The 13,484-nt window shown below is 37.3% G+C and overlaps 1 protein-coding gene across 3 annotated transcripts in view; it reads right to left on the bottom strand.

Moving 5' to 3' along the window:
* ARID5B (AT-rich interaction domain 5B) overlaps nt 1-13,484 on the bottom strand; it is a 196,643-nt gene that overhangs the window by 149,236 nt on the left and 33,923 nt on the right. For all 3 annotated transcript variants that reach the window (XM_003928693.4, XM_074382283.1, XM_074382282.1), the window contains one exon: nt 9,156-9,381. In XM_003928693.4, the coding sequence (XP_003928742.3) occupies nt 9,156-9,381 (226 nt within the window). The remainder of the gene's footprint in view (nt 1-9,155; nt 9,382-13,484) is intronic.

Genomic DNA, 13,484 nt, shown 5'->3' with positions numbered 1-13,484 from the left:
GAGGCAGGTCTCACTATGTTGCCCAGGCTGGTCTCAAACTCCTGGTCTCAAGTAATCCTCCCACCTCAGCCTCCCAGAGTGTTGGGATTATAGGTATGAGCCACTGTGCCCAGCCAGACCTCATTTTAAAAGCATATCTGAGGTACAGAGTCAATGGTGCATTTTCAAAAGATATTTAAAAGACCATGGAGGATCAGTTGGGTTTGTCCTTCACAATATACCCACTTCTATCACCAAATGCAAATAAATCTACTGGTCCAAGTTTGGCAATCTATCAGTGATAATGAAAATTTATGGGCATGTATGAAGCCAAGGCTGCATAAGGTTAATCCGAGGTACACAGCAAGAGACTAAAGGCATAGCAAGTAATAGGACCACAACTGAATTTATTCTTTCATCTTTGATTACCTTCTCATCAGATGGTGATCTCTATAGGCCGTTCTTTGGGAAATTAACATTTCTCATTAATGAAGTGAAAACAAAATTATGAATTGGCTGTCTTATCCATCACGGTCTTTTTTTTTTTTTTTTTTTTTTTTTTTTGCAGGAGGAGATGAAATTTTGCTCTTATTGCCCTGGCTAGGGTGCAATGGTGCAATCTCGGCTCACTGCAACCTCCGCCTCTTGGGTTCAAGTGATTCTTCTGCCTCAGCCTCCCAAGTAGCTGGGATTACAGGCATGAGCCACTGTGCCCAGCCTCTGTCATGGTCTTTTATGACAGATATGGCTACAAAAAAACAAAATGACAGAAAAAATAGACAAACAAAACAAAAACAAGAACAGCTTAAGTCCAGGAAAACGACATAATTAAACTACCACATATGATGATTTAGGGAAGACTTATCAGTCTTTATATTATTTGGTTGGAATAGCTTAAACAAACTAGACACCAAGCTGGTCTTCAACTGTAGATCATTATTGAGGCAAAAGTCTATTTGGGCAAGCCCTCTCCCACATGCTAGAATAAACAACTACAAGAACTTCCGAAGCTCAAAAGGCACCACACTGATATTGAGCCACAGCAGCTGCCATATTAATTAACAATGATGTTCAATAGATACTAACGTACACTTAATATATATAAAAACAAACAAACAAAAAACCAGGTAACTCAACTTCAGGATGTAGTGGCAGAATATTTTCTCCCCTTTCGCTCTGAAGTATAGAAAGGCCAAGGCCATACACCTCTAGGAAAGAGTCCAGTAGTTTTTCTGATGTCACATCGTATCTGGAGGACGCCAAGCCAGCTCCGTAGGGTTCTGGCCATGCATAATGGGTCACTGTGGCCTCTCTCTAGAATCTACTCCTACTCTGGCTCTAGGATTCTTAGTAAAAATGAGCTCCTGCAATATAAATGAGTTAAACAGTATAAAAAAGATCACCTAAAGGGTGTCCTAAGAGGAGTAGCCGTGATGGTGAGAGATTCTGAAGGCACTTCTTAGGGAAGAATTGAAAAGAGAGAATTGAAGACTGTTAGAAGGAAAAAGAGGAGAAAACAATGTTCATGAAGGCCCCTTCCAGCCTGACCATTCCATAAAGAGTTTCAGAAAAGCATGACTTTACCTTTACCTTTTTCATATATTGTATCCTAGAGGTAAATACTGGTAGCCTGGATACTAAAATAGCACAGAAAGTTTTAATTTCACTTTCTTTCTATTTCTGCCATGACATCTCCAAATCGAAAAGTAAGAATAAATTCCGAAATTCTACAAACTTCTCTTCAGTTGATGGTCCATCTTCAGTCTGTCATCAGAAGAAGAAATGAACCTGGAATTCTAAGAAGCGTTCATGGCTGCAGGAAACACCAGAAGATTCTCATATCAACAGAAATTTCAAATGAAAGGGTCTTAACTCAGATTATACCTTCATGAGTGATGGGAGTGTAAATACCTGGGCAGCAGTATCAATGACCAGCTGTTGACTGGCTCAGACTTGGTTTGATTTCACGAAGACCTCCCTTCTGGCAGGAAAAGCCAAGATGGCTGAGTATAGACAGTATAAATGAATGCCACTTATTTGAGCTACTTTTACTCACTCATTCTACCATTATTGTAAGGCAATATTCAACTGTTTGATTAGATGGTCAAGCCAACATTTAAATTTCAAATGAGATGAATCATTTTATTCCTTATGTGTTATAACCATATATAGCCCTAGCTTCTTAGAAAATATAATGGGTTGGGCACAGTGGCTCATGTCTGTAATCCCAGTACTTTGGGAGGCCAAGGCAGGTGATCACTTGAGGTCAGGAGTTTGAGACCAGCTGGCCAACATGGTGAAACCCTGTCTCTACTGAAAAAATACAAAAATTAGGTGGGTGTGGTGGTGGGCAACTGTAATCCCAGCTTCTTGGGAGGCCGAGGAAGGAGAATTGCTTGAACCTGGGAAGTGGAGGTTGCAGTGAACCAAGATCATGCCACTGCACTCCAGCCTGGGCAACAGAGCAAGACCCTGTCTCAAAAAAATAAAAATAAAGAAAGAAAGAAAGAAAGAAAGAAAGAAAGAAAGAAAGAAAGAAAGAAAAAATACACTGGTAATAAGCTGTTCTAAAATTTTGAATGTCTTGGATGCAGATTCTTTTAAGTATGAACTTGCTCCATTTAAAGGTCCTTTTGGTTGTCACGTTATAACGGCATGAGGCAATCTCTTGAAGAAAGAGCCATGTTGGCACCTGGAGAGTATCTCCTCCAATGTTAATTGTGTATGATGAAATTCTTTGAAGTATGCATGGTTAACACAACAATATTGTCAGAAAATCTTGTGAGAAAATCCTTTGGAAAGTATCTTTACAAATCATTGATAAGTTTCATATGTAATTAGTTTCTACTTTGAACTTAAGGATACTATAAAGGCCAAATTTCTTTTAGTGAGGAGGCTGTTCTGCAATGATTCTTCATCCTATTCATGAATAGTATAGTGCAACAATACATGATTTAAAAAACTTCTCAGCCAGGTGTGGTGGCTCATGCCTGTAATCCCAGCACTTTGGGAGGCTGAAGTGGGAGGACCACCTGAGGTTGGGAGTTCAAGACCAGCCTGACCAACATAGAGAAAACTCGTCTCTACTAAAAATACAGGAGCATGCCTGTAATCCCAGCTGCTTGGGAGGCTGAGACAGGAGAATTGCTTGAACCCAGGAGGTGGAGGTTGTGGTGAGCTGAGATCGTGCCATTGCACTCCAGCTTGGGCAATAAAAGCGAAACTAGATCGCAAAAAAAAAAAAAAAAAAAAAAAAAAAAAAGGAAAAAACAGGCAACCAAAAAAAAAAGAAAAAAAAAAAAACCAACTTCTCAAGTTGCAGTGTTAAGAAAAATGGTAGAGTTAGACCAAGCAACAAATACCTTCAGGACTTTTACATACAAAATTTAAATCTAGAAAGGAAGGAAGGATTGTCCCGATAAGAAGTATGTCTTCCAATCCTAATAAATTCATTAGCAGTGAAAAATCTCTATGCCAAAATGTAGCATTTAGCATGTTTCTTACAGACATTTATATTATTTTCTTCAACAAAAAGTGAGAATCCTTTCCACGTCCATGTCTCAGGAATCTGCTTGACATATCAGACTAAAAAGTGATTGGAAACAACCATTGGCAATACAAGGCCTCCAGAATTTCCAAGCAAAAACTACAGTTAATTTTTAAGTAAGAATATTTGAGAGGTGCCATTCAACTGGCCGCTTATGGCTCAGCTTATTTTGACAGAATTTTCAGTTAAGATATCTTTCAGTCAAGATAAAAGTTTATAAAATATAACTATATATTAATATATAAATAAATATACAAAATATTAATTGTTATATAGTATATATCACATACATTATTTGAAATAAATATATGTTAAAATAATAGTCATATATAATACATATTTATATATGTATATATAAACAAGCAAAAACCTGAAGGACTTTTTTTTTTTTTGAGGCGGAGTTTTGCTCTTGTTACCCAGGCTGGAGTGCTATGGCACGATCTCGGCTCACCGCAACCTCCGCCTCCTGGGTTCAGGCAATTCTCCTGCCTCAGTCTCCTGAGTAGCTGGGATTACAGGCACGCACCACCATGCCCAGCTAATTTTTTGTATTTTTAGTAGAGACGGGGTTTCACCATGTTGACCAGGATGGTCTCGATCTCTTAACCTTGTGATCCACCCACCTCGGCCTCCCAAAGTGCTGGGATTACAGGCTTGAGCCACCGCGCCCGGCCCTGAAGGACTTTTATAATAGTTTTCCACTGGGGAGACAATAATGAGAGTAAACCCTATTCTAAATTACTAGAATGTGCGTGCGATTAGGGAAATTCAAAAGGGACAAGTAAGGTAACCTTGTGCCTCACAGCTCCCTGTGATATAGAGCCTGCTTCTGATAATAATAATAATATAGTAATAATACCACTTTAAACTTCAATATCACAAATACTTCCATAGATATTAACTAATTTGTTTTCAGTTGGTCTTCTCAAAAATCCAATGAGAAACAGCCAGGTACATATTACTGCCCATTTTACACACAAGGAAACTGAATGTATAAACAATATATCATTTAAGAAATTTCCCAAGTTGCAGTGTTACGGAAAATGGCAGAGTGAAACCAGCAATCCAAATTAAATATAAACGACAAATACCTTCCAAAGACTCTTTAATATACACATAAAATTTAAATCTAGAAAGGAAGGAAAGACTGTTCCAGTAAGAAGCAGGTCTTCAAATCCCAATAAATTCATGAGAGCGTGTAGGTGAAAAATCATACAGTGACCTCCAGTGACTCTTCCAGTGGTGACGGATCTACAGATAGAGCCAAGATTCTCCCAACAGCCCACCCTCTGCTCATTTAACCCCTCCATGCTGTTGACTCCCAAAAAGTACAGTGAAAGTCCCAGCAACAGAAGGGAGAAGGACACTACTCTTTCTCAATTTGACAGGGCAGATTTAGAAACAGAAATTAAACTGAGGGAATCCCCATCATTAAATTCAGCCAGCCCCCCACACATAATCTTTGGGTCTTTTTTCTCGATTTCAGCTCAGACTCCTCTATCTTTTCTTTCTTTTTCTAAAGACACATTTGGAGATGAAACCATTCATAACTGCCCATCCACAGACAGTTTGTGGCAGCATAATTGACAATGAGTCTGCTGCAAAAAAATGAAAATGCTGTTTTAATAACCTTGGCCTAAAATACATTCTGTTGTATGCCTCAAAGGGCTTCAATAAAAAGTCAACCTGTAGAGACATATTTTCTTGGCTTAAACAACAATCCAAAGCATATAAATGTAGTCCAACTATAATGACATATTTATAGGCCAATAAAGCTTACACTGCAGCTTTCATACTTCACTTAAAGGAGCTCTGTAAGAATCAGTGTTACATAAAATAATTTGATTTTTTTTTCAAACTATAGCCCAAGGAATAAAAAATGCAAGTTTGCTACGTTTAACTGATAGTGTTTATATTCCTTACTTGCTAAAAATTTTGTAAAATGAAATAATTCTTCATTTGACTACTTTCAACTGCCATACCAAATATGGGTATCAAGTCCACTTTATTACAAAAGCTAAGTACTGTAATTCTAAAGACAAAAATAAATAACTAGAGGCTTGTGTGGTGAATGATTTAATCAACCCAATTCTTCTGGAAAAACAGGTTCTTGTGTTCGTTATGCTTATGAATAATACATTCCTTAACCCTCCTATTTTAACATAGTTATTTTATTTTTTTTGTAAACTTCAGTATGAAATACTCTGAAAGAAGGTAAAACAGCTCACTGAGTAAAGTCATAATTTGCATTGGTTTCATATTGAACTTTCTTTCTTTGAAAAGGACAAAGAGGAGGGAAGAGAATAATGCAATTTACCACATCTCAGAAGTGTTTCTTAAGATTATTAGTTTTTCCACTATACAGATCTGTAGTTTTAGTCATCAACCATTAAGAGTCTTAAACGAAAACTCTAGAGAGTTTTAAAAAGCAGAAAGATGACATAAATGTGCTCCCTCAAGGGGGAAGGGGATAAAAAAAATGAAAGAGTTGTGATTTGAATCAGAGCATTTATTGGAAACTGCCATGTGGGGCAGAGTTTCTCTTTGTGGAGTATTAATTTGTTGGCAGACACACATTTGTGAGAACATTCTTGTTTTTTTTTTTTTTTTTTACCATTCAGAGAGAGACAGGAAGTGACACAAACTGGGATTAAAGGGAACTTAGTCTAAACACTAAGCAAGAAAACTTACTTAACGAGCTTTTATATTTTAAAGTCTCTTAAGAGCCAATCTAATTATTTTGTTATTATTGATGTTTAAACATTATGAAATAGCTCAGTTAAAAGACAGTAACATGTTGGAGTTTTACTTTATCCATAGAAAGGTAAGATCTTTCCATTCTCTGCTTACTTCCACCAGAAAAAAACGGAGGGTCTCAAGTAATCTCACGGTTCATCTTCTTTCTTTGGTAAGAACAATGAGGAGTTGGAAGGGTTCTACAGAAGGAAAAACCTAATAAGTGTGTGAATTTCCATTAACAATGTGGCATTGGAGGTGGTTTCAGTGTGACCAAGAGAAAGGGAGATAAGAAAACCACTGCGGAGAAAGAAAAGTACAGACAACAAATATTTTGATGTTATAGACAGAGAAAGGAAGAGGCTGAAGAGGAAGCTGCTGGGACAGGAATGTGTACAGAAAATGACACCCCCATCTCCCCAATATAAATCCTGACAATGTAGACTTATAAACCTTAGATCAAGCAGATAATGGAAACTCATTACATTAAGGAAAGTTTTTGTTTCTCTTTCCACATTATTACGACACAGTGTGCATTCCAATTACAAAAGCTATTTGTCTCAAATTCCCCACAGTTCATAGCAACTGAGTAGAATTTCAAGGCCCTAAATTCTATCCTTAAAGAAGTATTTTACATTAAAAATTTTTAAAGTACATGGTGTTTTTTGTTCCCCAGGGGGTGCCTCCCAATCAACTCTCCTGTTGATCATTATCCCTTCTTCAGCATGAATCATAAAGCTGTCTCCAAAATGAGACCAAAATAAACAAACAAACAAACAAACAAAATCAGAATCAACCTAGAAACTCTTTTATCAATACACATTCCTTGGCCTTTCCTTAGTTAGTCTATTAAGTGAAAAGTCTAGAGAAGCTGGACTCAGTACTACTATCACTGCTGTTTTTTAAATTCCCCTCGTGAGTCTCATGAGCAACTAGATTTAAAAACCACTCATCTAGATTTTCCAGGCCAAACTATCTGCAAGTACTGTGGATATTCACTATAAACCAATTTCTTCTAGAATCAGTTGCAAAAAGGTAGAATATGAACCTTCTTTTTTAGAATCCGGAAAGATTATCCTCTCAATTCTTTAAGCAGAATTAAGAAATGAGACTCATTTTCATGTTCATTAATAAGTTATCCATTTTAAACACAATTTGAAACATAAACCTTGCTATAAATACTCTTGTTTATATGTGTGACATCAAGCTTAACCATCTACACATCCTTTTGTCCCTTGTGGGTTTCCTGTTTAATTTTTTATTAGTAACAGTATATTCTATAACACACACACAAAATTAAACAAACAAAAGAAAGGTTTGAATGTTAAGGAAAACATAAGCCAATGGCAATACAGCTTAGGTCACACATCAGGAAAGTAACACAACAGATGTATTATTCCACATTACTGCACGTCATAAGACTAGTCATTTTGTGTTCACAAAACTGGAGACTGTAACAGCATGCGTAGGAAGACAATTAAAAAACGCTTTGACTTTAGAAGGAAAACCACTAGTTTAATTATTTTCTCTAAATGTGCACATGACAATCAGGCTGCCATATCTGAAATATTACCGTCTGACATCAACCAATAGATGCCAGGAAACTGTTGATAGTTAAACTCGAACTGCAAGAAAATATTAATTCTATTCCCAAAACACAGCACAGCTCATCACAAACCAGAGTCACATGAAAGCCACAGTCAGTTACTGGTATTATTTAGTCTCTTTATGCCAATTAAAATAAATTGCCTAGGTTTGTTGTAATAGTTAAGTTCTGGGTTTAAAAAAGAACCAGGAAGTTGTCACACTGAGGTATAAAATAGGACTGCAAAAATCAGCATTGTGCACAAATGAAAGAAAAAGATGCCTTAATATGTTAAGGCGCGGTTCCTCTTTGCCTAAAGAGGAAATAAGTAGCTTAAATCAGAGGTCAACAGTTTTTGTCTTGAGCAATGCTGGGAGAGTAAATCAGTGACTGCCACGGGGGATACAAACAGAAGGAGAAAAAAATGAAAGGACACAAAACAGGACACAAAACGTACTGGAGAAGAAAGTGTTAAGGAAAAGAAATAGAATTAATGATGGAGCGCCTGGTATATGCCAGTCAATGTGCTCTACCCTTTCCATCTCACGTCTCACAATAACCCTATAAAGCTCCCATATTTTTTAGATGGGGAAACTGAGGCTTAGAAGTTAAATTATTTGCCTAAGGCCACACAGCTAAGTGAGCAGCAGCGTTAGTATGCAAACACCAAACAGGGTAACTGCTCCAAAGCCCAAGTTCTCCTTTAAACTTACAGTGGAAGAGGGAAGGAAGCAAAAAAAAAAAAAAAAAAAAAACAAACAAGCAAAAAAAAAAAAAGATATATATAGTTGATGGTAACCACTGAATGTTAAAAGCTCAAGCAAATCCACGTCACTGGTTGCCGGCCAGCGGACCCCCTGCCTTGACGTTGCTCTCCGGCTCCACATTGAGGAACTCATCCCTTTTCCTCGCTTTGTTTTCCACTCAATATAAAACATGAAATTGGGACATGGTGTTAACAGATATCATATTACATACTTATAGCAAGTATTTAAACTCTTGATTCATTCAATTTTAGGTGCCCTAATTAAATCGTATGCCTTGATACCACACTGAAAGTTGTTTAGAACCACCGTATCACCCTGGCACAAGGCCTCACACACAGAAGGTCCTGTGATCCAACAGGTAGCATTTACCCCTTACCCATCCAGTCATCTCTCCATCCATATTCTTAGGCCCCTTTGAGGTTAAAGAAATGTTAAATATATTTATATATAAACGATAGAGTTTCCAGAAAGATCTACAAACCAAAAGTTAAGTTACTATATATGCCTACACATGAGATTTAGAAGTACGAGTCATATTTACCCAGGTCTGCCTTCTCCTTGAGAACGTCTTTGAAGTTGAGTCCACTGTTCAGGGTTGATTGCCTGTACTTCAGCAGAGCTTCCTTCTGTCCATTCCTTCCCAAGGCCTCAGTTTTCACTGGTCCAGCTTGGAGGCCACATCTCCACTTGGAGAAATCAGAATGTACCCACTTGACCAGGTCTTCAAGCTTCACAATCACCTTTTCGGAAACAGCAATGACTTCATCCTACAAGAGGTGGTTGGGGAAGAACAAAAAACATCATTTATAGGTTTGAGGTCAATGATCCATTCTCCACAAGGCCCATCTGAAATGCTGTATGAGTGGCTTGACCTATTGCAAGGAGACTGTGTGCATTTTGGTGACACAGAATCTTCAGCGACTATTTCATTTCAATGGGTTTTCACTGCTAGTTGTTTAGTTAAAGAACAATTTATATATTTGTTATACAGTTAGAAAATATCCAAAAACAGGATAGTAATTCTAATCGCCATTTTTAATGTTGGTGGCCAAAGTTCATACTCTACCTATCTGACCACTTGGGTGAAAGCTAGTTTTTAGGTGTAATTAATTGCAAATGTAAAAAGTGAAAGCTGGATGACTAATGGTGAGCCTGTCTCTACATAAATGGTCTAAGTAAATCTAGGATTCTTGGAACTCTGACTCACCCCAAAATTCCTATGTTTATGGTACATTTTCCCTTGGCTTATATACAAATATTGAATTTAACTTTTGTCCGAAAAATTAAATAAAACTGTGATGTAATCCCAAAAGAAATACTTCATAAATGTTATGTGCTTCCCACTGAAAGAAACTTACACATTCTCATGTTTCTCAAAAACTTTGTAAGCTGAGAAATGAACTGATTTTTTTTCTTTTAATACATATGGGGTAGGGGGTGAGAGGGTGAGTGAGGAGAAAGTCTTTGAATCTAAGAAAAGTAGTTGAAATGTAAGTTTCTCCTACGGATCATAAATTTGAATGTTAAGCATCTCTAATTGCTTCTAGGAAACAACCAACTTTTCTGACTCAGAATTAACCCAGCAAGATATTTAATAGACATCCATACATGGAATAAAGAGAGGCCCCTTCACCCAGAGATTCTTTGGAAAAGGCTCAAGAAGATCATTTCACTAGGTTTGTTAAATTATTTAAGAATTTGACATTTCAACTTGAACTGACTTCTTTCATTTCTTTTACTTCACATTTCTGAAGAAAGCTTGGCTGTGAAAACCCCTAAGCTTACAAAATCTTAGAAATATTTTTGACAAACAACAGGAAGATGTCTCTAAACTATTAAACAAAAGGAATTCACAACTGATTTTGGCTAATTTTGCTGTCAAACATGACTTTCCTCCTTCCTTCCACACACACATTCTCTAATTTGAACAAAAAAAAAAGTTATCAGGATAAGCTTCACATAATAAGAAGCCCTGGGTTTTTTTTGTTTGTTTGTTTTTTGTTTTTTTAAATGTTTTAAGGTAGGATCTAAAATTTCAATTTTCCTCATCCGGTTCCAAGCTGCTTTTGAGGAGAAAGTCTGTTAGGCAGCAGCAGAGTAACAAATACTCTACCAAAATTGAAAAGTAAAACTTTAGTAATGGAATCCTTTCCCTTATCATGATTAAATATGAACTACCACTAAATGGGAGACAAAGTGGAAACTGTGTTTTTATCCTCTGCTCAAGAAAAAATCTGAGTACTTTATAAACAATGGGGCCCATTACAAAGTACCATTTCAACGGATGATTTCCCTCAGATTCACCACAGCATCCTCTTGAAATAAAAGATCTGTAGTTGTCATGCATTTTATAGCTATTTCATGGTGATTATTAAATGTCAGAATAAAGTCAGGCTGGATATTGTTTCAAAGCATATGGGAACAGCTTCTGGAGAGGGCGCACTAGAAATCAAGTTTAGAATGTACTGGAAAATAATTAGGTGGTGTGGTCTATCAGTCTCAACATTAGTAAAGAGAGAATTTGGCAACATTTTGACTAAATATGGTTTCCCAGAAGAGACAAGTTTGTAGATGAGTGTTATTTTCAAATATCTCTCTGATCAAATGATAATCATTTCAATTACTAGTTGCTTCAGATCTTTTCCAAGAAACGGCATGACTAGCTCTGGATGGCTTACAATACCCGCCAAAGAGTTTATTAACCAAGAGAAAATATAATCCTCATGACATCATTAATGAATAAACCCATCTTTCACTATTCAGTCTATAAGTTTTGTCCCCCCTCCTTTTCTCACTCTCTCAAACAGATTTTTCATGAATATACACACACACATAAAAACAAATGCAGGAATTCACATAAACGTGCATGAGCCATAAACCCACATTTGGGTTAATTGTGAAACCACCAGTATGTTTTACTGTGGATTCACAGAGAAACTGGCCCTGCAACATTGTCAAACGCCATACAAGGAAATCTGATAAGGAGACGAGGGGGAAACAACACACCAACACCCTCCTCCCACCCCAAGAAAACAAAAACCAGCCAACATATATATAGAAAATGTCTCAGGAAACATTGCTTTCTACACACAATGGCATAAATCACATGTTCGCATTTACTATTCTGAGCCAGTGCTGACTAAAGTTCCTAATACTCACCATTCTTGGGCAAGTGTCTATGCCTAAGAAAAGAATTTCAATAAGCTCATCTCATGATTACATTAGCTCTCTGCAAACTGAGAATTAGCACTGGATAAATATTGCTGATTTACTCTAATACAACACAAAAGGAACACAAAGAAATACACTTTGTTATTCTATTAATGTACCTTGGCTTTTCAATTAACCCAGCTCTTAATCAATGTTTATGTAGCCTGTGCTGAGCCACGTTCTAAGTCCTTATCCCCTTTCATAATTGTTTTAAACTATTTCCGTGATTTGGATTTTGTTTCGACCAGTGTACAAAAACAGCTCATTTAATCATAAATCCTCTAAGTCAAGAGGAGCTCATCCAGTCAAGGAGTCACAAACCAGCTAGCCCATGTGCACAACGGGCCCTTTCAAGTGTTCTAAAGCTTGAGTAACTTTACACAAAAATATCCAGACCTCAATAGACTCTTATACAATAAAATAAAGGCCAAAATAAAAATAAAAATAAAAATAAAAAACAGCAAAACTGATAGAAGCTGCTTTTTTCAGACAAGATGTAAAATCCCCACCACTTCCCATTGCACAGGATTCAGTCCACTCTTCTCTTAACCATCTGGCCCCCGTGAGCACCAGACATTTCAACTTGAAACACTGATGCAGTTCACCTTTCTCATTTTATTGATGAGAATGGTGAGGTTCAGTGACATGTCCGAGAACCAACTGATGGCAGGACTTGAACAAAAATCCAGGCTTCCTATCTGCCAAGACAGCATCTTGGACTCTGCAGCCAGATTGCTTGGGTTCAAATTCCAGCCCTGGAATGTATGTGCTGTGGAAAACTGAGCAACTTCTTCAACCTCCTTGTGCTTCAAAGTTGTTGTTGTTTTCGTAGAAAGACAGTATAAGAATTCTATCTGTCTTGTACAGTAGTAATTGCCAGGATTCAATGGGTTGATACAAATGGAGTAACATGTCAGAATGAGCTATCATTATCATTGTCATTTCTCTACATTGGTGTTTTCCAAACTCTGGCATGCAGAGATGATTTTAGATGATTCAGAGGTAAACTTTTTATTTTATTTGTTTGAAACAGAGACTTACTCTGTTGCGCAGGCTGGAGTGCAGTGGCACAATCTCAGCTCACTGTGACCTCTGCCTCTCAGGTTCAAGTGATTGTCCTCTCCTGCCTCAGCCTCCTGAGTAGTTGGGGAATACAGGTGCCCACCATCGTGCCCAGCTAATTTTTGTACTTTTAATAGAGATGGGCTTTCACCATGTTGGTCAGGTTGGTCTCTTGAACTCCTGATCTCAGGTGATCCACCCGCCTCTGCCTCCCAAAGTGCTGGGATTACAGGTGTGAGCCACTGTGCCTGGCCCAGAAGTAAACTTTTACAATGTTTCTCATTACGTATTTGTTTTTGTATTTGCTATGTATGGGAAAGTGGTATTGGCTATTTATAGGAGATATAGAAAGTTTCCTCTTTAAATAAATTTAAGTCAAAAAAAAAATGGGCAATTTGAACAAAGCCATTAAGTAAACACAGGGGGCCATGTGGATACAGCCAGGAAAAAAAAAAAGTCAACATGCTACAAAAATAAAATTTGGAACAATGTGTTATACCATTGATTTTTGAAGTGCTTCCAGAAACCCTTGGGAATCTCTGAGACCATTTCAGGTGGTCCACAGGGTCAAAACAATGATCATGAAACTACTAAGACG

This window comes from Saimiri boliviensis, chromosome 12 (genome assembly GCF_048565385.1).
Source record: "Saimiri boliviensis isolate mSaiBol1 chromosome 12, mSaiBol1.pri, whole genome shotgun sequence".
NCBI lineage: Eukaryota > Metazoa > Chordata > Mammalia > Primates > Cebidae > Saimiri > Saimiri boliviensis.
This window is presented reverse-complemented; position numbering and strand designations above follow the sequence as displayed.